The 23,534-nt window shown below is 44.1% G+C and overlaps 1 protein-coding gene across 4 annotated transcripts in view; it reads right to left on the bottom strand.

Annotated features, from left to right (window-relative positions):
- Positions 1-8,225: 8,225 nt before the first annotated feature.
- The window catches only part of MPPED2 (metallophosphoesterase domain containing 2), a 173,333-nt gene continuing 158,024 nt past the window's right edge, over positions 8,226-23,534 (bottom strand). For all 4 annotated transcript variants that reach the window (XM_080640796.1, XM_080640798.1, XM_080640797.1 and 1 more), the window contains 3 exons: positions 15,817-15,932; positions 12,632-12,745; positions 8,226-9,607 (listed from right to left, as the gene is read on the bottom strand). In XM_080640796.1, coding sequence (XP_080496922.1) covers positions 9,489-9,607; positions 12,632-12,745; positions 15,817-15,932 — 349 coding nt within the window. In that variant the 3' untranslated portion in view covers positions 8,226-9,488. The remainder of the gene's footprint in view (positions 9,608-12,631; positions 12,746-15,816; positions 15,933-23,534) is intronic.

A 23,534-nucleotide genomic window follows, 5' to 3' on the forward strand; every position in this document is an offset into this window, starting at 1 on the left:
AGAATGCCTCTAGGTCAGCAGTCAGCAATAATTATTGGGGGGGGGGGGGGGGGTTGTGAGAGGAGAATGCCTCTATTGAATTGCTTTTAACATTGGCCCAAAGTGGTGGTGACGAAGAGCCTCTTTAAATAGCTTTGAGAATACCGAGCTTTAAAAACAGTAGGTGATGTCCTCAGCATCCCATCCCAGCTATTCATTGCAACTACTACCCACAACCACAGAACTACTGGCATGAATATAAATATTCATATCAATAAGTGGGATATTGCTGAATCCACAAGTATAGCTGGAATAGCCTGTATACTGTCACTTCACTGGAGAATTTATTTCTTGGAAAAAGTCTTTTTTAAGAGTAACATCCTCACAAAACAGTCTCCCATGTGCCACTGCATTTTTTTTTTAAATAAAATACCATCACATATAGATTGTGATGAGGGGTCCAGCTCCCCTGGTCTTCTATAAAAGCCAGCAGACCTCCTGTTAATCAAACAACCAGGCTACACACTCAAGGATATCCTGATATCTGAGAAGGTAAATTCATTAATTCATAGTTTTGAGAAAGTAAATGATCAAAAGGCATACAGAAGTCACACCTATTGACCTGGGGCAGTGGTGGGCAAACTCATTAGTCAGCAGAGCCAAATATCAACAGTACAACGATTGAAATTTCTTTTGAGAGCAAATTTTTTAAAACTTAAACTTTTTCTAACGCCACTTCTTCAAAATAGACTCGCCCAGGCCGTGGTATTTTGTGGAAGAGCCACACTCAATGGGTCAAAGAGCCACATGTAGTTTGCCAACCATGGAATTAAATACAAATACAAGAGAAATGCAATGCTTATCTACCATAGTTGCTGAATCTTCTCAGATTTCCTAAGACATGAAACCAACATCCTGCTCCCACTGCAACTAGTGGTGTTATAACTAGCTCCAGACTTCTTATTTTGGTTATTCAGTCCTTTGGAAAACAATGTAAGGAAAATTCTTATCCTTCTGTACACTTATTTCAATTGCATTGGTATCCAGAACTATAGCCAATCAAGGAAAAGGCTTAACTTGTTATATGCTGGACACAGTATTGTTGAAGTAGACACGCACACATCCATTCATTCTTTCTCTTTCACCAGAGATTCTTTAATGCAGAAACAAAGTGTGCTAAGTGTGATGAGTATCACTATTTTTCTTATTTGTGTAAAATTTATTTTAAGTAATTTTTTTCAGGTAAAACTCTCTAAGTTATATTTTTCAGCTTTTAAACGTAAGAACTAAGAAGATAAACATGTTATCAAATCTTGCAACAATTAATGTTGCAGATAAGAGTACTGTGTTTAACTTTCTAGGATCCTGTACTATTTATGCTTCAAACCTTTTCTCTTCATTATCACCATCACCTAATAAGATAAAAATCTTTATGGATGTCCCCTTCTAATGTTTGAATCACTACCAGATCTTACTAGAGAATGCCATACTCTGTCTTCTCTCAAGGAACCTCCAAAAGAAAATAATTATCTTTATGTTCCTATTTATCTTCTATTTCTGATCTACGCAAAACTGAGGAGGGGGTGGAGCCAGATATCTAGCATGGGAGATAGAGTGAATTCAAGGAAGTGGGATAAATTGAAAGAAGGAAACTGCACTATACATGTAATACCCTTTCTGTTCCTGGTGTGTATGAGTTTAAGAAAGCTCATGTGGGAATCTCCTTACTTGTCAAATGCCCACACACACAGCATCAAAGGCCGAAACCCTGGTTTCCACACCTTAATCCAACTCCAATTGTCATATCCACAGGAATACAAGTTCTTGTATCTGAGAGTTACAGACCCCAACAGACAACTGGACCTACTCCCCACGAAACACTGGTCAGCAGGATATCAATGCAGCCCAGGCCAAAGTCACCCTTCAATACAGGTTCAGAACAGCATAAAGAAACGCGAGCTCAGGGCAGTATTTCTCCGGGGAACTATTTCAGATTCCACATCAGAGTAACTGGTGGCCTTGGATAAATCATTCCTCTCATTTATGTGCTGAATGGGAGAAAACAAGTCAACAACTGATGCATGCAAAAGCATTTGGAGGTGATGGATGGAGACATTATGGTGCATTTCGTCAATGGCATGCCATTAGAGAAAACCATTTCATAGAGTAAATTAAGAAAACAAACCAGCTACGTGACACACTTGAAATTGCCACTGGCCAGACCGGTTTTCTTGGGGCAGGAATGAGGCGGCACGGACTGATGTTATCATTGTCACTCAGGATCCATTTCCTAGGTTAGCTGCCAATGCTTGTCTGAGACTTATACCCCCGGCCCGCACTTCCCCACGATGATGGCCACTCACATAACTGGAAAAACCTGTGCATCACAGACCCTGACTTTCTTTTATTGCTGTCTTGAAGTAGTATTTAAATCTTATTGCTATTTAGCCTCATATGTCAATATCTTGTTTTCTTCACCAAATTATATGAACCTTTCTTGGCAAAACCCGGGTCTTAAAAATAAAGCTTATTACTAGCACAGCACTGGGCTTATAGTGTTCAGTAAATATTTGTTGATTTTATCTGTGATTAACTTCTCCTGTCTTTCTCACACACCTGGCTATTGTCTGGCAAATGCTGATTAATTCATTAAGAAAGCATTTCTTCAGCCCTAGGTGCTGGGAGTGCAGAGACAGAAGACCTGGTCACGGCTCTGACTTCAGGGAGCTCAGGCACACAAGCAGCAATCAGAACCTGGTGCAGGTGGAAGTATTGTGGGTGGGGAGGGGCGGCGGGTGCTAGGACAGTGGGGGAGGGGCTAGGAGAGTATCAAAGGGTGCTGTTCTGGGTATGGGCAGGGGAATTCAGGGAAGGCTTCTAGAAAGTATTAGTCCCTTTAAGATTGTTGTTAACTAAGCATTATAGCTGGTGTGTGAAAGGGCATGTTAGTGAGCCCAAGCATGGAGCATTGGGTTCCAAGTCATTTGCTATTTCAGGAGCTTCTACTGCAGAGCTCAACCTATTGCCAAGGTCAGCCACTAAGGTCAGGACAGAAATGGGCTATGAAATCTCAGGCCCTTCCCCTTGGTAAGCGGGTTCTGAGAGCATTCAGATGCTCTTGGTAACTGTGGCTTCATAAAAATCAAAGCTGATTGATGGGCGCAGGCCCTCTGCCTCCATGTGTTTAGTCTGCCCGGGCTTTTAGTACCACTGTGGCTGTGCTTCCTAATGGAAATGCATTTCTCACTCTCACCATTACCCAGATATAGATGCTCTCGGATCTAAAAGGCCATTTACCTCAAGATCTTTGTCTTGTAAGGCATCCCTAATTCAGGAAGGAAGCGAGAAGGAGTCAAGAAGAACCCACCACAAATGTTTTGTCCGGTAGTTCAGAGAGAGAGAGAGAGAGAGAGAGAGAGAGAGAGAGAGAGAGAGAGAGACAGACAGACAGAGACAGACAGGAGTTTAAAGAGTTCAATTTATGTTTGGCTTGAGTTTGCAGCTCCATTATCCTGACTCAGTCCAGTTTGAGGAATTCACTTTCTCTTGTGAAGGGCTCAAACACAAAAAAATAAGCTAAAGGCTTCTTTTTGCTGTTTTTTTTTTTTTTTAAAGGTTATTATGATTGACAACCTTTAATAATAAAATCTTCCATTTATTTAATAGCTCAGTGGGCCCAGGACCCTATTGATATTATCATATCAACTTTGACATCCATTGTGAAGTAGGAATTATTCCTATTCTATAGGTGTGGAGCGCTCTTACGACTCCCAGTGTCTTCCAGGCTGGATATACACATGCATGTTAAAACACATGATGAAGAGCTGTCCAAGTTCAGAGTTAGACAAGGCAGAAACCATGCATCCATCTCTCTTTCAGGAGGAGGAGCTGGGTGCCCATCAGAGTTGTTGTAGATGGATTGCTTGACATGAACACTCAGAGGTCAGATTCTAAGGTTTCTTTCAAATAATTTGGTTTAATAATAATAATAATAATAATAATAAGCCACAGGTAAGTGGCTTGGTCTCTGCTATAAAATCACATTATGTCTGGCCAAACTGATCTCTCCATTCAACTATGCCTGAATGACAAGCTGAAAAAGAAGTTCATGATAAACAATGCCAAAGTGGGGCTCTCTCTTTGATTTGCTGTGTGACCACGGTGGTGCCACTGACCCTCTCTGAACTCATGAACTGCAGAGGCTGACTTCATTCGGGCACCGGGAAAAAGGGAGTCTTCTCAGAGAGGCATTTGAATCAGAGGTCTTCTCTTCTGTGGAAAGACGGTAGAGACAGAGAGGTAGAGGAGACATCTTCAAAAGGAAGAGAGAGTAGCACTGACCTTCTGGAAGAGCCATGCTATAGAGCGAGCACGCATGCCGCGATCCTGCTACTTCCCTAAGAAGCTGACATGCAGAAATGAGCCTGAAGCCGCCTGTGAAGCCACCCATTTAGATTCAGAGAAGTAAAGACTGTCCAGTCCCGGAACTCTCAACACATGGGCCCTCTACCCCCTGCTAAGCAGTGTTCCCAAAGGCCTCAGCTCATAGTCAACTTCTCAAAACAAAGTACAACTTAACTCATGCTGTTTTTTTGTGTTTTTTTTTTTTTAAATGCTTTTCTTTTTTTAAATATATTTTATTGATATTTTACAGAGAGTAAGGGAGAGGGATAGAGAGCTAGAAACATCGATCAGCTGCCTCCTGCACACCTCCCACTGGGGATGTGCCCGCAACCAAGGTACATGCCCTTGACCGGAATCGAACCCGGGACCCTTCAGTCCGCAGGCCAATGCTCTATCCACTGAGCCAAGCTGGTTTTGGCATCATGCTGGTTTAATAATTCAACAAAATGTGCCCAAAACTTTGAGGAAAGTGAGAATAGGGCATGAAAAGATACTGGGAAACCAAAATAATAAATGGATGTGGACTCTGTCGAAGCAGCATTTCCTCCAGGATAAGGGTTTGGGGAGGGGAGCAGTATTCTGGGCACAGCAAGTGTTTTATCTGCAACTGACAAATCCCAAATCCTCTGAGCTTCTGTTTCTCCCTACTTAGGACCTGGGTCACAGTATTTATTTACTTAAGTGATGGAGATGAAGGCAGGCTTAACGCTGGCCACCTGTCGGAATAACAGTACCCTGCCTCTTAAAGGGATTTCAGCAACCCCCCAGCACCCAACATCTTCATAAGACAAAAGGGGATTGGGAGAAAAAAGTTCACTAATTGAGCTTGCAGGAGATGGTGAGATGTCTTGAAGGGGAGAGAAATGCTAAGATCCAAGGGTGCCATTTAAAGCAACATGAAAGAAGACAGGCCCCTTCCTATTCAGAGATTAGAAGGGATTTTGCAAACTAGGATACCCAAACTGAAACGTCAGGCCCTCTTATCTGCCTCTTGCAAATGTCCTTGGCGTTCTTCGTATCCTTATGAAGGCAGGTTCAGTACGGTTTCCAAGGAATGCAAACAAACACAATTTCTCAGAAATAGTGCCACTGTGCTCTTGAGGGTGAAGAGTCAACAGACAGGTCCTGCCCAGAGAATCTCGAGGCAGATTGGTGCACCTCATTTAACAAACACACATGCACCATTCCTGGATGCTGGGCAGTGATCTCCAAATATTAACTCATATTACAAGTTACAACAATTTCACCATCACCCCCGAGACTGTACGTACCTGGCCCAAGCTGCAGGGTGCTAGTCGGAGGTGGAGTCAGGACTCGCAGGCACCTGGCTCTAGGCCAGCCGTGGGCAAACTACGGCCCGTTCGGCTGTTCTATCTGGCCCGTGGAGCCGAAAGAGCGGAGGGTTCTCTTGCTCTTCCCTCCGCTCCTTCACCAGCAGCAGTGTTAACATGGCAACGTTGGGAAACACAGCCGCAGCTCCTTCTTCTGAGTGGGCGGAAATCCGCCCATTCAGTAGAAGGAACAACCTCTCAATCTTCCAGAGGCTCCTTGTAATGCCCGCGGACGCGTCCCCCTACATCACCCTGGGAATGCATAGACACGTTATCGTGGTGATGTAGGGAGACACGCCCCTGGAGAGCACAGTATTAGAGCATTAGCTAAAAAGACCAACAACACTGTTCCCACTGAAGTTGATGTTTTAAAGACCAAAAACCTTTCAACCCAGTCTACATTGCCATCTACATCTACGTCCCGGGCATAATTTGGAAGTTGCACTAAAGAAAATGTTTAATTTACTGTTTACACATTTTGTTCTTTTCTATTTGTTTTAGTTTTAAATTATTTTATTATATTTAAGTTTAATTTGAAAGGCTTTTGTACCTTTCCTTTGTTAGGCAATTTTATTTTGCCTTTGCCATCTTCAATATAAGGTATGTTATTGTGCTATGATTCCTCCATTTTTTGATAATTAGTGTTTACATTCTTCTTGTTAAAATGTTTGAAATGAATAAAACTATTGAAATAAAAAAAAAAGACCGTACCCTTTTATGTAATGATGTTTACTTTGAATTTATATTAGTTCACACAAACACTCCATCCATGCTTTTGTTCCGGCCCTCCAGTCCAGTTAAAGAACCCATTGTGGCCCTCGAGTCAAAAAGTTTGCCCACCCCTGGTCTAGGCTCTGTGCTCTTAGCCACTGGGCTCTGCTGCAGGCAGAGAGGAGGTGGTTGGCCATGATGTTATCACAAAGATATGTTGATAGGAAATATCCCCAGTGTTCTATCAGCTCTGATTTCTGCTCCAGGGTCAGGGTGACGAAAAGGACATGAATTACGGAGTCAGACAGACCTGGTTTTGAACCTTCTACTTTCCTAGAGAACGTTATTCAACTTTTGGAGCCTAAATTTCCCATCTATAAAGGGCGGCTTAGGTAACCCCTCCCAGGGTTTTGTGAGGATTAGAAACAAAATCTGAGGCCTGCTCAGCTGAGTTGCCTGGTAATGGAAAGAAAGAAAGTCTGTCAAAGCCATTTCTAAAGTTTCCTTGTCCCAAGGCCCAGTGGAGACAGCCTCCGGCCTTTGGACAGTCCTTCTGGCCCTGCTCGAAGCAGTTCGTGCCTAGGAAGTGGTGAACCTGGAGCGGCTGAAGGAAGCTCTGTCCCTGACCCTGTAGATTCTGCAGACTGGCTGCTTCCTGCCCCCACACAGTGAAAAGCAATTTTAGTAAGTGCTAAGCTTAATTAGTTTGTGTCCAGATGTGCTTTCAAGGGCTGTGCACACATACCTGTCATCATGATCAGCACGTTTCTGGAAAGGCTGCTTTTCCAGAAGTCTGAGCCTAGCTCCTTGGTACAGTGACTGGATGAAATATCCACTCAGTCCACCTCTCACTCCAGCTCTCTGGAATGGGCCTGAAGTCACACCCTCTTCTGTTGATGGAGCCGGTCAGAGGAGGGTTCACTGCTCACAGGACGTCTTAGCTGCTTACTGTGGTTGTGAACCACTTCCGGGTGGGAAGCTGGGGTGTTTGCTCTGCTGGCTCAGACAGTGTCCACCGCAGGCTCTCGGTGGAACTGAGACAACTATGATGGCCCGAGATGACTCTGTGTGAGTCTGAGCTTGACTTCTGGCCTAGAACATTCTTTCTATTCTGCTGGTATTGAAATCAAGAATGGTTTTCTGGAATTACCCCCAAAGAATCTCTAGTGGGTGGGAAGGACAGGAGATGTGGATGAATGCAGCTCCACAGGCACCGGAACGTAGACTTTGGGGATCTACTGGAGATTCACAATCATGTTGCTCTTCTTCAATGGCTCTTCAGAGAAAATAAAAAAAGAGGTAACACTGTTTTCCCTGTCCCACTGCCTGCCACCTCCCGGCTGCTGCAGCATCTTAGTGGCACACATCATTAAAAAAAACGGTGAGGGGGAGATGACAACTCTCCCGGGGACAAATGGAAATGTGCAGTGGTTCCTCTATTACCCCCTGGTTTGCTTTCTCACAACCACTCCCATGCACAATGGAGGCTCCAGACTCCACTCCACGGTCACTCTGTTCCCACGGAAATGACAATGGCCAAAGAGAAATCTTCACCCTTTGAAACCTATGGCAAGATAGATGACAGCGTGATGGAAGGAGAGAGTACACTGAGTGCCTTATCGATCCACCTGCCAGCCCTTGAATGGTGGGTAATAAAAATTTATTGAAAATTAGAAAAAAATGTCACTGATTCTAATTCTTTTAAAAGGGAGCATTGATGTTGCATATAAATAACCCCTTCCCCCTTTCCACAGGGCTCAATCACCATCCTCCCACCAGCCAACCCTCCAAGCAGCACAGTTTTAAAAATCTTGCAATTTTATTTGCATATAAAGGCCGCTAGATATAGAATATCACAATAAATTTAAAGAAACAGCTGCTTTCCTAAATTTCATTAACAAGGTAACATAAAATAGAATAAAGCTCAACAGCATTTACAATGGGAAAACAGAAATGACTATTAGCGACAATATTTTGTGCTAGCGAAGATTGCATCGACACACAGTGCAAAATGGGGGGAGGGAGAGGAAGTAAGAAGACAATTCAGGGTATTTAAATATAAAGGACAACTAAGCCTTATTTTCGTTAGCTTCCATTGCATCCATTTAAGTCTATACACGCCTGTAACTGTACCTAGATTTGACTCAAGCTCTTTAAGACCTTGAGTTCTGAGAAAGTGTGTGAACTCCTCAGCCTTCGGATGCCCTGCTATACAGCATCCCTTGCAGCTCTACCATCCTTGGCAATAGTAAACTCCTAACTTAGTCATAATACACAAAAAATACTTATATATATAAACCCATATTAAAAAGGAGTCTTGCACACTCTTTTTCTGTACTGCATGAAATACCTGCTCTTGACAGATTCCATTTCCATATTTTTAAAGCTAAAATAATTTAAAAGCAACAAACAAGGAGACCTTGTATAGCCATAGTATAGATCTCACTAGCTAAGCCATCCTTTAAAACGTGGGCTGGTTTCTTCCCTTGACACAACTTTCTTTAGAGTGAGAGTGTGAGGGGAAGTCTATTTCCACACCGACTTTTGTTGAAAAGATTCCCATAAATCTGGGCCCCATCTGCAGAAAAGAAGCATGACCAAGAAAACAATAATAACAAAACATCAAAAAAATAAAACAGTTCAAACAATACTCTTAAACAGTTGTGCAAATCTGGTTGGTTTTTAAAACACTGCCTACCTGTTTTCTTTTTTCTTCCAGCTTAAAGCATATTAAAATAAGACTTTTTATCACCTTTTAAAAAGAAAGCTTGGCTGTCCTTTGGCGAACACTAACAATTTACAATGGCGTGGCCTTTGAGAAAACAGAAGTCATTTTACAAATTCACAATGCTCCTCTGATTTCAAATGCATACCCCATTAAAAAAAATAATAATAAAGAAGAAGCACAACCTCTAGCATCATTTTTTGTTGTTGTTGTTCCAGCAATTTACAAAAAGAACTCACAGGATTTGGAAATAAACAAGTCAGAGAATGTAAATTTATAATTAGAAAAAATGGCAGTTTATAGACCTTCCCTCACATTCCAGTTGGGCATTCAGAGCTTCAGGAATTCTGTGGGTTTGGAAGGTCAAATATAATTGGAGGGTTAGTCGGTTGAAAGCTGACTGTACACGTTGAGGCATTGATGTAGGTTGTGTAACCGTCGGTCATGATGCCGTAACCTGTGGGGAAACAGTGTCACGCTTACTGCCATATACACAAATAATAGTGACTCAATGCAGGGCCATCAGGCAAGGAAAACAAACCAAAAAAATCTTTGCCAGTGGGAAGTGAGATGAAATTCACTGGAGCCTCCTCAGACATAACCGCTTTTAGCAGCGGCCTCCAGATTTTATTATACTTTCTTTAAAAGGAGAATTCTCTACTTCAAAGAAAAGTGATTCTTTTTTTCTTATTTAAATACTAGATCTATCAGGAAAAAGGCTGTAAAATGCCTTTACTAGGGAGAATATAAAAAATTTCCCCCCTCTTTTTAAAATAGGATTTTCATTTCAAAGCCCTATGCCAAAGAACTGCTGAGTTCTAGGGGACAGAATGAGTAATATATACTCAGGGACACAGCCACCCACACCCCACTAGACTTCCAGACGAATGAAGAAGGAGGGCGTGTTGGGAGAGGAGGCTATGAAATAATATCTACACTGCCTCCATGGAAGAAAACAAGAAGTGATCATATCTTACTTGAACTGTGTGGCTTTGATCTGAATTCCATTTCATTCAAGAGTCAAGTAATCAAAGGTCCAAGTGACTTGGAGAAACATCACATAGGACACAGCTTCCTAAGCTCACCTGGACACCGGCTTAAGCTAAAACACTTCCCATAGGCAGTAAATCCCCTGTGACCTATAGTAAGAAAGCTAGGACAGTTTCTCTGGGTCTTTGGTATGTACAAATCCTTTTATAATGTTTAACACGTTGGAAGTTTCAGCATGTTTGCCAATTTGCACATTTCCCTGGATACCTTGTTTGCTTAGAGACACTGCAATGAAGTTTGTAACTCTATGTTGATATCAGGATCCACAGCACTAAAAAATATGCCTGTGCAAAAATAAAATGACCAGGACTTACAGAAATAACTGAAAAGGGTGGTTTTTTTTCTCCCCCTTCCAAATTGCTACAATTTCTCCAAGTGAGCCTGTGGAGAGCTTAATGAGGGTCAATGGAAAACTCTCTTAAGAAAAGAAAAGAGGCATTTAAACTGTACACTCTTTAGTTCTGGGGTCAGAAAGTCTTGTTATCTCTCTCCATCAGGAGGCTGGTATTTGCCCTCTCTCTGCCCTCTTCAGCTGTCTTAAGCGAATAAAATTGAGACAAGTTTATTTGAATATGATCTCTTCCTTTTTAAGCAAGGTTATTATTTTGGGACTTCAGTGGAATTCCCCAATTGTCTGGCTAGTTTAAAGCTAATAAATGATTAAAAAAAAAAAAAAGCTGAAATGCAAACCCATAGGCATGCTGCAGGAATTCAAACCTGACCATTGCCCCTAGAAATGCTGGTTAGACATGAACTCCCATTCCCCCAGCCCCACATCATGCATCAAGCCTTAGAGAGAGGTGTGCTCCTTTTCAGGGAACACAGCTTGGTCAGGGCAGGGTGACACCCACCCTTGGGGAGCTGCACCCCTGCTTTCCATCCACTCAGCTGGGGTCTGCCCTTGGAGCTCACTTCCTTTTTCTGGCCTCGGTAGGATGATTTCCAATATGCTCTTTATTACCTGCCTAAACCAGGAAGCCACTGGATTTGTGGGCTTTGAAAAGCAAACATGTTTGTGGGTTTGTTTTTGCTTCATTGGGTACACAGACCTAAACACCTCAAATGCAGATTTCTGAATAATTTTAAGAGAAAAGCTACACACAGGAGATAGAGAGAATATGGTGGTTGCCTAAGTATACATACCCACTACACACAGATGTGTGTAACTGGGAGAGTCCGGCAGGGCCAGAAAATCGAAGGCCCACCAAAGAGGGCTCAGTTCCCACTGGTTTGCAAAACGGTGAACAGATAAAACCTAGAACTCTGAAGGTCCCTGGAAGACTTTCAGGTTCTGTGAACTTGACTCCAGCTTACTCGGAAAAGCAGAAAACGGCAACTGGACCAGTTCCCATTTAGGGGAGATTTAATTATTCTGTTTAACCTCAGCCGGGAGCTAATAGTGCTAACGATTTCTGAGAAGTCTGAAATGGTTTTCTGAGGTTAGCAAGAAAATGTCTACATGCAAATGTACTGGTTCCTGCCACTTCTGCACGTCCAAAGTTTGTGTGTGTGTGTGTGTGTGTGTGTGTGTGTATTTCAGAGAGGAAGGGAGAGGGTGAGAGAGATAGAAACATCAGCAATGAGAGAGAATCATTGACTGGCTGCCTCCTGCATGCCCCCCACCCCTGCCCCACATAGGGGATCGAGCCCACAACCAAGGCATGTGCCTTGACCAGGAATTGAACCATGACCTCCTGGTTCATAGGTCCATGCTCAACCACTGAGTCATGCTGGTTAGTTTTTGAAGACTGTCTTGTTTTCCTGAGTTGCTATGAAATACAGTATTCAGAAGGAGGAAGAGGCCATGGGAGTTATTTACTAGTAGTCTAACAACCTTGAAGAGAGAGGCTGTCCTTTATTACTTCACGGCTGTTCTACTGCAGTGGTTATCAAAAATTCATTATCAGGCCCTAACCGGTTTGGCTCGGTGGATAGAGCGTTGGCCTGCGGACTCAAGGATCCCAGGTTCAATTCCGGTCAAGGGCATGTACCTTGGTTATGGGCACATCCCCAGTAGGGGGTGTGCAGGAGGCAGCTGATCGATGTTTCTCTCTCATCGATGTTTCTAGTTCTCTATCCCTCTCCCTTCCTCTCTGTAAAAAAATCAATAAAATATATTTTTTAAAAAATTCATCATCAGAACCCAAAAACTCCAGAAGTTGTCTGGGGGAAGTCTGGGTTTTCTTTGAGGGGGGCCAGACCTGGTTCCTTCTCTCTACTCTGTTTAAAATAGAGCGGCTCCATATAAAATATTTATCAGCTTATGTGCAGGTGTTTCTCCTAACATTTTATGTGATGAAAGGGTTCCGCTGGTAGAAAGAGTTTGAAAACCAATGCTCCAGTTACTCCCAGGGCAGCCAAGGTCCCCACTGTGGAAGGAGATCATGGGTAATGACACAATATGTCATGAGTTCCTTTTTTCTGGTCTTACCTTCGTGAATTCCACCAAACACGTGGAGCTTGGGCCGGACTCGCCTCTGCACTGTGTTTAAGAGCTCCACGCAGCCCACTCTCTGAAGCTCCTTTGGAACCCAGTCTCGAAAACCTAAGGGGAAAATGCAATCAATACTCTTAATTTTCTTTCTTCAGGTAAGGCTTCATTTAGACTTTCAGGAAGCCATAACTCACAGAAGGTTTATTACATTATCTGTAATCCTAGCCTCCCCATTAAAGCTCACAATGGCTTTTAAGGAACTTTCACTCGTCACTTTGTCTTCTTTAGGTTCTTGAAAAAAATTTTGGGGTTTCCTTCTTTTTTTTTTTCCTTCCTGTTAATTAACTTTTTTTTTTTTTTTCCTGTGAGGGATTTGATTTATTCAGCCATGGGTTTCAAATCTTCTTCATGGGCCCAATGACATTTATTCCCGGCAGTCCCATAATATCTCTTTCTCTCCCAATTCAGTTCCTTTCCCTTTTTATTATACCTTAGCAGTTTACTTCCAAGATAATTCAGAGAAGACAATGTGGGAGGCACTGCCTGCAAACTGGCCACAAGATACCTTGCTCTCTTTAGACACATCAACTCTTAACCCTTCGAGGTTCCTGATGACCAAAGCTTGGGAACGCCAAGTTCCTCCTCCAGCCTCCTCTCTAACGATAGGCAACAATGGTGACCTTGAGGTGGCAATGCAGGGCACCAGGGCTAATTGACTATCTTTATGTAAAAGCCACTTAGTTCTACACTTAATGCAGAAAATCCATAAAAACTGACATCAATTATAGCAAAAGTCAGCTATTTGAATGATTATGATCCACATGCCTCAACAGGATGGGGCATCAAGAAGGCAGGTGGGATGAAAGGCTAAATCATAATCAGTGGGAATCCATTCCATACCTCCATTAGGTGATTTCTATTATTTAGAAATGATCCAGCACAAAGGGACAGACAAGTTTATTCCACTTTGGCGAGACTGGGAAATGAAGATTTAGCATCTCTGTAAAGACATGTTCCCTGGAGTGTGGGCAATGGCCAGAGAGTCTGGGAAGAACATCAGATAAAAGTGGGGCCCCATAAAAATCCAAGCATGGGTTTTAAACTTTGTTAATTAGAGGAAAAAGTCCTTAGTTCACAGCAATTGGCATATTCCCTATTCCTTCGCGGATGTGTTTTTCTTGAAGGGGGTAAATATCTCATTTCATATACAATATCCAGAGAAAACATCTTGCTCACAACATAATAGTAAAGTCCTATGTTGTGGTGGCTTCCCTTCCCAGGAGGGGAAATTTCAAGGTCAACTCCCAATCTCCACTTTCACCTCCCTATTCAGCATTTGCATAAGAATCCCAATCATGTACTTTTATTTTGGAACTACAGAGCTTATTTGACTCTACCGCACAGCCACTCTCTGGACACTTCATTTTTACTACAAAGAGAGAGATGGTAGCCTCCCTTTTAAGGACATCTGAATTCTTAGGAGGCTAGAATTCAGACTCACTGTTAATGCCACTTACTTATGCACCAAAATTAATGACTTGATGAAGTCTGCGGATCACTCCATCTGTCCAAAGTTATATTTCAAATAATACTTCAGGCATGTAAATGTTTCTATGCTGAGGATGCCCAAGTCCCTTCCAGTAAACAGCCAACGGGGAATCATGCCTGCACCCAACCAGGCTGCTTGGGGAAAGCACCAAGTTGGCTGGGATGCCATCGCTGGAGGATCTCACTGGGTAACTCAGATATTTCACTAGCAACTTAATGCTGTAGTTAGTCTCTAATGTTGCAAAATACGGAAATGAATTACTTATGACTTGATAAAGATTGTGCATAAGTAATATCTTTTAAACCATGGGATGGGGTACTATGGAAGAGGGAAAAAGCATGGGAGTGGTGGTTCTGAAGCACTGAAAATGTCAGAAGTGTACAAATCTACGGTCTCCCATCCGCAACAGACCTGGCGCCCTTCTCTTGCTTTTCCAGCATTAAAATGTGCCACCAGCTCACGGCCTGGTTCGCCCTTCTGCTGTGTCTTTGTGACACACAGAACACTGTAATGGCGGGAAAGCAGCACTCGGCGGCTTGGAGGCGAAAATATCCACAAAGATTAAATTCCTATTAGGGGATGATTGTTAGGTTTTTATTTTGGGGGCTCACAGAGAAAGAAAGTGACATGGATAACAACCCCAAACCACAGGGAAAAAGTTGGTAAAATCACTTATTTCTGCAGTAAGTGTTCCCCATCCTCCTCTTTCCAAATCAATGTGATTGAGAAAACTTTTCTAGTACACCTACACCTTTGTTAAGAGGGTATGTGTTTGTTTGTTTGTTTTTTAACCACAATTTAGAAGGAAAATTCTCCTACTGAAAGGGAAGCACCTGAATTTCCTGAGCTCAGCTTAGTTTGACGAGGGAGGGTCCTGAGTAGATGGGGGGGGGGGGGTCAAGGAGGTAGTCATGTTTGGAAAATCTGTGTGGCTAAGCCAAAGCGCTCACAAGCTCATGAATAACTAGAGGATTATTATATAAGTCAAATTATCACCTTTTGACCTATAATCTGGGTAACTAAAGGGGGCCTGGAAGCACCCCGGCAATCTACACCTAGATGCATGCTCCATATATGTACAGGATGAGTATCCTTAAGTAAAATTCAACGTAAGTCCACATTTAACACTTTAGCTAAAAGGAATAACGAAAGGATCCTTTTCTCACATAATCAGCATAACGGCAAACTTTAAAGATTTCCCAGGTTATACTATGATATGGAAAAAAATAAAGAGCTCCTTTAAGCAAAAGTTTCCTTCATTTCACTACCATGCAAAAGCCCTGTGATTGGAAAATCCCTGTCTTCCTTCCATTCCCCATCCCCTTACTCCAAAGTGAATACAGTTCTTAAAATAAATTATCAAGCTTAAAAGACTGTGGCGCTCCATACTCATTTGATTTTCCCTGACTTGACTAATTCACAAAATTTAATTTCAAGAACACCTGTAAGCCCAGCAGAACTGCTGAGTTTAATTATCATACTGGGTTTCTTTAAAGATATCCACACTTTTCTTTTTGTATTCACTTTTTTTTTTTTTTTAAGAAACATTATTATGTCCCTGAAACATTTATTCATTATGCTTGGGGGAAAAAGGTGTCTCGTAGGACAAAAGGAAAACCTTCACTTCACTTACCTAGAGGAGGTCCATGTGTCATGAGAATGTCGATGCCCTCAGGGATGAGGTTCCACTTGTCCAGCAGAGACTGACCTCTGGGTAGGTTAAAGCCCCATCCATTAAACCACGGGGTCCTTTGGGGAGATAATGCACATGGTATCAGGCCAGCAGTGCCTTGTTTCTGTCCTGCAATATTTCTCTCTCGCACATTCCCCCAGGTTTGCATGGCTCGCTTTTCTCTTTTTGATGGTTGGCCCTGGCAGCGGGATGCTTTTTTGTTGACTGCTTCAAAACCAATCCATTTGAGAGCCAGTGTGGAGCCTGCGAATTGTTCAACTAGAAAGGGGCACACTCGCCTTTGAGGTGGAGACTTTCCCAGCAGACTTCCATCAAAATCTTCACAATGCTTTGTCTTCCCCCAAACCTCAGTGCTTCCTAAGATGCTCCGCCCAGATCCGAAGCATTCCCACCCTTCCTGTAATGCCTCAGAGCTAAGAAATTCCATCAGTCAGTACCTCTTTTTCCCATCACTGTGGAACTACTTCCCCAGAAAGATGCTCACTAAAGTCCTTGGAGAGAAGGACAAGTGCTCTGAAGGCAGAAACCACTGTATGTGGAGAACACCTTTGACTGAGAATGCTGGGAAAAACATGGGGGCTCTGAGAGGTGAGAAGGGACACAGTGAACAAAAGGCCAATGTGGAATTTTCTTCCTGTTACCAAAGGGAAGATTTCTGGGGACATCCCTGGTCACTATGAATCTACTCTCTTGACAGTGAGTGTGAGCAGTCCCCCCTCCCCCCGCCTCAGGAACCTGTGCTCTAGAAATGAGGTTCTGGGATCAATGCTACGGGGGTGGGGGGTGGGGTGGGGGGGGGAAGGGCTGTATTTTTATCCATCCAATGAGCATTTCTAACTGGAGCTGAAAATGTCTCTACCATTTATCATAACAGGAAAATGAGCAATTTTCCTCTACAAATACCACAGGCTAAATGACATCAGAACAAAGCAGTTCCCAATGCTGTCCTATTCCCAAACATCTAGCTATAACCATTAGTTTTTGAAACCGATTCTTTTGTTCTGTAAGGAAATTCCAATTTGCTACAGCGTACATATAAAAGACAAGTTGGCCAATTTTCTGGTTTAGCCTTTTCTCCTTCAGCTTAAGCTGCCTCTTCCATGCCTACCGAAAGAGGTAAGCCCTGTGTACAATAATCATAATTTTTAAAGCTATTATTTATTCAATGTTTATGTCAATGTACTATAAAGCACTTTATTTGTAGTTACATATTTAAACCTCACAACAAGCTCATGATGTGGGTACTATGATTAACCCCATTTTACAGATGAGAAAACTGAGGCCCAGAGATTTCAAGTAAACACAACCAATAGATTGGACATAAACCCAAGCAGACTGGTTCCAAAACCCATACTCTTAACCACCACGCAATTCCTGTTTATATACTACCTGAATTAACTTACAACTTTCTGGCTGTGGGCAAGCTTTTTCTGTACTCTTTCAAGGTTGAGTGTTTTGTTGCTTGAAGCCAAATGTCCTCTCAACTGGAATAATATATCTATGGCCTGGTTCTCAAATCCAGCAGTAAGATGGTGAAATGGACACCAATGGTTTTTTTCTGTTCAGCTCTCTCCTCTTTCTTTTGGTAACGGCATCCAAATTGCCTGGGACCTGTCTTAGCCACCACACAGATAACGCGGGCTTGAAAATCAAACCTCCGCCAAGAAAGCCAAGAAACAGAACGCCCTGATGACTCTGTTGGACATGGGGATCCAGCTGTGCCTGAAGCCAATCACATGTTCCTCCCAAGGGCATAAGCCAGAAGAACGCTTGTCTTTTTATCAGCTTGAGTGATCCTGCTTCTTGCATCCAAAAGAGTCCTAATATGTACTGCATTTCATCTCTCCCCACCCCCAGGATGTTTATGCTCCAATTCTTGGAACCTGAAAATACTGTTACCTTACATGGCAAAGGGTAATTAAGGTTGCCATGGAGTTCAGGAGCTAATCAGCTGTCCCTAAGTGAGGGCAATTATCCTGGGTTACTAGGAGGCCCGGTGTAGCCACAAGGTTCCCTGAAAGTGGAAGAGGGAAACAGGAGGAGACTAAGTGATGCAGGTAAGAAGGACTCAACCTGCTATTGCCGGCTTTGAGGTTGGAGGAAGAGGAGCACAAGCCAAGGAATGTGGGCAGCCTCTAGAAGCTGGAGAAGATAAGGACAGAAAAGGAATTCTCTCACGGAGCCTCCAGAAAGGAACACAACCCTGCTGACTCCTAGATTTCAGCCTAGCGAGACCGTGTCAGACCCCTGACCTACAGATTGTAAGGTAATAAATATGTGTTGGTTTAAGCCACTACATATGTGGTGATGTGTTACAGCAATAATAGAAAACTAATACAGTATGTAAAATGTCTGAGCTGGCTATACAGTTCAAGGACTGTGAGTAGCCCTGGCCTCACGTGCTACACAGCATATGTTTAATCAAGGCAGCCCTTCCACCAGCACACGGCCTCGCTCAGTTAGATGCAATGCAGATGGTTTCCTCAGAGAAGGCAGTGCTGGCTTTCTTATCCAGTCTGTCGGGGAGGCACCGGGCGTCGCAGGCATGTGGACGATGCCAGGGAGATCCTTCCAGAGTTCAATTAGTCCGTCCCGTTCTCTCTTGTCTTCTAGGCCTCCCTGCCTTCAGAATCTGACACATTTTTATTAGGGTCTAAAGCAGAGCTTTCCCAGTTTGAGATGCCCAGCCTTCCCCTGCATTTTACAATGACCCTTTTCCATGATTTGTCTTAAAAGGAAAAACAAAAAAGGCAAGTTTAGAGCCCAATGAAAACTCCAGTGAGCATTTTGGCCCATGAGAGAGAAAAATAAGCAAAAACATCTGTTTTCCTAGATTTTGAAAACAAGCTTCTGGGTCTATGGTTCCTGCCTGAATGGCAAATAAAGAAGGATTTGAAAGAGCCCCAAGCACACCCAAGTCGTTGGTACAATGAGGGGCTCTGATTTCGCTGCCAGGGTCTGTCTGCGGGCAGCCTTCGAACCCCCACGACATCCCAGGGGCTTCCAGCCTCTAAGAAACAGGACTTCATTTTTTCAGTCTTTCCAGTTTTCTCCCACAGAATTTTCTTCTTAGAAACCCACAGCCCTATTCCCCCAGGAAATGCTCAGTTTTACAACTGCACTGCAAAAGATTATGACAAGCCCATGGTCTACAGACGCCCCAAATTTCATTTGGCTAATGTTAAGCTTGTGACAAAATCCAGAAGTTCCCAAGTTAAGGGTACACTTCAGAAATGCCTGGCTTTTATTCGGACTCAAACCTGTATGTGTACGAGAGCAACAGAGAATTAAGTTGTAGGAAAGGGAACATTTATCAAGGCCTTGATATGCTTTCCATAGGGGTTTTGCATAGACTCTTAAATTTGATTTCTCACAACAATCCTTGAGCTAGGTATTAACAGCTTTATTTTTAGATGAAAAAAAAAAAAAAGCTGATGATTAGTAATGTCATGTAACTTGCAAGCTCGGATTTAAACCTAGATCTGCTAGCTCAAAAGCCTGTGCTTTTTCTTGCACAACACTGAAATAAAACCACGTAGCCCAATTCCAGTTAGGATATCACTCACGTAAAGTAAAAACAGGGCTGCTCCATACAGTCTCTCAGACTGTGCACTGTACAACCCCGGAAGGTGCCTGGCATCGTAAAACAAAGCGTGACTTCAGCAATGTTGCTATGGCTTTTCTGGGATGTTTTTTGTACCTCTAGATCAGGGGTGGGGAACCTTTTTACTTCGAAGGGCCATTTGGATATTTATAACATCATTTAAGGGCCATACAAAATTATCAACTTAAAAATTAGGCTGCTATATTTGGTCAAATGTTTAGGTAATTCACCCTAATGCTTTAGCAAATATACAGCCCGTGGGCGGGACATTCCCCAGCCCTGCTATAGATCCTTTAGGTACGGCCTTTTCCACAAGACAGTGGCCAGGCAATGGGAAAAGCAGCCCAGGGATGGGTTCCAGAGTTATCCCAGCTTGGTACAATAAATGGGGCATACAGATGTGGGGAGATCCGTGTGCTAATTCTCCTTCTGAGGTCAATTCACTAACTCACTTGGACCTTAAATAAGAGAAGGATCCCCCGTGGGCCCGTTTCCTCTTCTGAAACATGAATGAGTGGGTGGGTTTGATTACTGGTTTTCAGGATTGTTTTTAGGTTGCACACATCCTTTGCAGAAGCCTGTACCCAAAGCAGGTACCAGCAGGGGCGCTCTTGCTGGGGGACTGGGAAGGTGCTCTGGACCTGCTGGCTCACTCAGCCCCTCTTCCTTATGACCTACACCTCTGAGCACACTTGGGAAAGCCTGGCCCTTCATGATCTTCCTAGGATCCCAAATCCTAACATTCTAGAATTCTGTGCAGACCATTGATGTTCCAAGTAAATGCTGTGAATCACTTTCAGTGAATTACTACCTTAATTGCCTGTAGGGGACTGAATCCAATGTGCGAGAAATAACTATATAACTACACAGAGTAGAGACAGAATGTGTCAGCATCAATGAAGGATGCTTTGTCCAGTTGAGTTTCAACCCATTGACACCCAGGCAGTGAGCCCATCGGGGGTTCGTTGGCAAATATGTGCTGCAGTTGCAACGCAGCCAACCTCCAGAGCCCCACAGTGGGTTTTGTTCTGTAGCGATGGGGTCAGGGGGAGGAGGAGGAGGGAGGAATCCAAGGGAACAATGTCTATTGCCTCAGCCAAGGACTTAATAATTAGCGGTAACTAACAAATACCACATGGGAACCAACTTGTAAGAAAACGTCCCACAAAAGTTAGTTGCCCTTTTGCCAGTGGGCCAATCACAGCTCACAACCTATCCCCTTATAGAGAGGGATTAGAAAAACCTGGAACGAAGGGAAACACTGCAGCTGCCTGAAGCTATTGGACGGAAGAGTCGGATGGATGGAAGCCAGGGGTGCTTTTGAGGTGCCCTCCCTCTTGCTCTTGGAATTAGAGGCACTTGGCTTCTCCGGGCTGAAAGTCGGGAGCAGGCACTGAGGGAGTTCGCCTAGGCCAGTGGTCGGCAAACTGCGGCTCTGTTGACTAATGAGTTTGCCGACCACTGCTAGGGAAAAACACTTAAAAAACATTTTAATAATGTACTAATGTCTTTAACCTGAAGTCAGCACTTCTGGGTAAGGGTAATGCCTCATGTAGTGGTTGGCAAACTCATTAGTCAACAGAGCAGCAAACCGCGGCTCGTGAGCCGCAGTTTGCCGACCACGGGCCTAGGCAGAACTTGTTTCCAACAATGTCAATACAAAACAGGTTTTCTGTGAGGACGCAGGTGGAGATGAAATCACAGCAAAGGTCATCTGTGTTTGCAGTACACAGTGCTGTGGGCAGCAGGGAGGTGCCGGACCATAAATCCTAGGCTTGGACAGGTGAATGGCTGTTTACTCCCCCACCAACTTCAGTGGGGGCTGGGCAAACCCCAGGAAAGCCAGTAGTTAGTTGCTCAGCTCAGGTGGGCTACTCCGATTCAGTCCTTGTGTTATCAGTGCCAACAATTTCTCCAGGGCAGGCTATATCACAGAGACATGGGACTCTTGCTCACACTGCCTCCCAGGTGCCTCCACTGGAATTCTGCCTGGAAGCTGTGAAGGAGAAAATGCAAGGGCTCACCTACCAGACCTCAGAGCTGGTGTTTCAAGCATACCACTTAGAGGTATGAGATCCAGAGGGTTCTGTAAAAGTGAGCCATTATTGTTTTGAGATGGTCTGAGCATGGATCATGGAGTCCGGAGACCCATGTTCACGTCCCACATGTGCTCCTTACTGGCTTCTCTGAGCCTCGGTCACTCATCTTTCAAATAGGAGCAGACTATCTGCCCATGTGGATAAAGTGAGACACTGTAATGTAAAACTTTTGGCAGAGTATTGGCACAAAGCACTAATGTGCAGCTTTTAATTTGCATACGATATATTAGCAGTATGATGGCAGGTACACACATGTACACGCACACACGCGCACACACACACACACACGAGTTGCTCGTGTTGCTTTTTCTCTCTACAATTTCCCAAGCTATGGCTCATCAAATCAGAGACATTCCAGCTCCAGACTTTTGAAAAGTCCCCAATGAATAGGCAAGCATTACTAGATGGCCAGATAGAGCCTGATTTCCTCCGGCTGACTACTTATTAAACGGCACTTCCTCAGTTCACTTTTGAGTGGAAGTTTTTCAGAAAGGCACCCCCTCGCTCGCTGCCTGGCTCAGTCTTGCAAAGACAATCGCATGGAATGTGCGAGCACCGGGCCAAACGGTTAGTCAAGGCTGCTTAGCCGCTAGTACAGGTGGTTAGGTTTTGACAGGATCTCAAATGGGGGAAGTTCAAGGAAGAAGGTTACTCCTGGTCCTTGGAATATTTATAACAGAGGGGTCGGAGAGGTTCCCTGGAGGAACTGACAAGCTACGAATGAATGACATCGCCGCCGCCTGGCACCTCCACTAAACAAAACCCAGGATCTGGGAGCCGGTTAGTCCCCACGTACACTTTCTTTCCTAAATGGTGGCGTTTCAGATACCTTCTCCATGCCTGGCATTCCCCAGCTGCTGTGCCATCGGCCCATCTCTGCGGGCACAACACACCTGGTCCAAGAGGAGCTAATTTAACCACCGCTGGTTAGAATCACTGCGCACTTCACGGCGCCTCTCGCATGCCATGGGGCTGTCATGATAATTCTTGATCTCTAGCTCACCTGACGGCTCAGCCCTCCCCTGGCTGCATGGCTTCCATCCGTTAAGAAAGAAAGCGCAGCTTCCCCGGCACCAGATGTGTCGTCCTGAATATCTGATGAAAGGCAGACACCTGGCCCGCTCCCCTCCTTGCTTCTTTTCTCTGTTTGCTCTGGAGAGCCAGCCTTCTCCCCCCAGGTCCCTCCTCTTGGCAGCCTGGAAGTTACTTACTTTCCCAGGCAACTGGGAAGATGCCTTGCATTAGCCCGTGGAGGGACTTCGCACTTTGTACAGCAACAAAGCGACACGGAGAGAGGGGGACACAACTTAACTTCAGGGTGAGATTTATGCTCCTGTGCAGCCGCCTGGCCCAAACCACGGAGGCTCAGCGGCCCCAAAAGGCAGTGCCGGCTTCTCTTCGCTCTGACTCTGTCACTTGGTCTTTGTTACGAGGGCCTTGGGATGAAAAGAGATACTGTTTTGATGAAGGACAGGCCTGGGTGAGTCATGTGGTCTGCATGCCGGGACAGGACAGGGGTAATCATACCCGAGACAGTCACCTGAGGCCCATGAGCCGTGAGCGGGGGCTTCATAAACCGAGGCGGCATGCACTCCGGCCTTTACAAACGTGCCGACGGTGTCCCCTTTGTGTGACTAACAAGGAACAAGTGTCAGAATGAAGCCTCTGCTGCCCATTCTCCTTCCCCCTGTGGGAAAGGAGATGATGTGAGCAGAGCTTGCCTCAGGAACCAACGGGCAAAATCACTATGACCTGTTTTTGAACTTGGTGTGCCCTGAATTATTAAAAATCACAGCGCCCGCCCGGCCCTCCCAAGCATACCTGCCTTTAATCTTATAAACAAGTTCATAGCAGGAAGAGGAAGATTTTCAGTCCATTTCCTTCCCACAGGGCTGGGAGGGAGACCGTGCCCATCCATTACACAGCAGGGCAGGGGACAGACACGCAGGGCTTCT

Source organism: Plecotus auritus (assembly GCF_963455305.1).
Source record: "Plecotus auritus genome assembly, chromosome: 9".
In the NCBI taxonomy this organism is placed as follows: Eukaryota; Metazoa; Chordata; class Mammalia; order Chiroptera; family Vespertilionidae; genus Plecotus; species Plecotus auritus.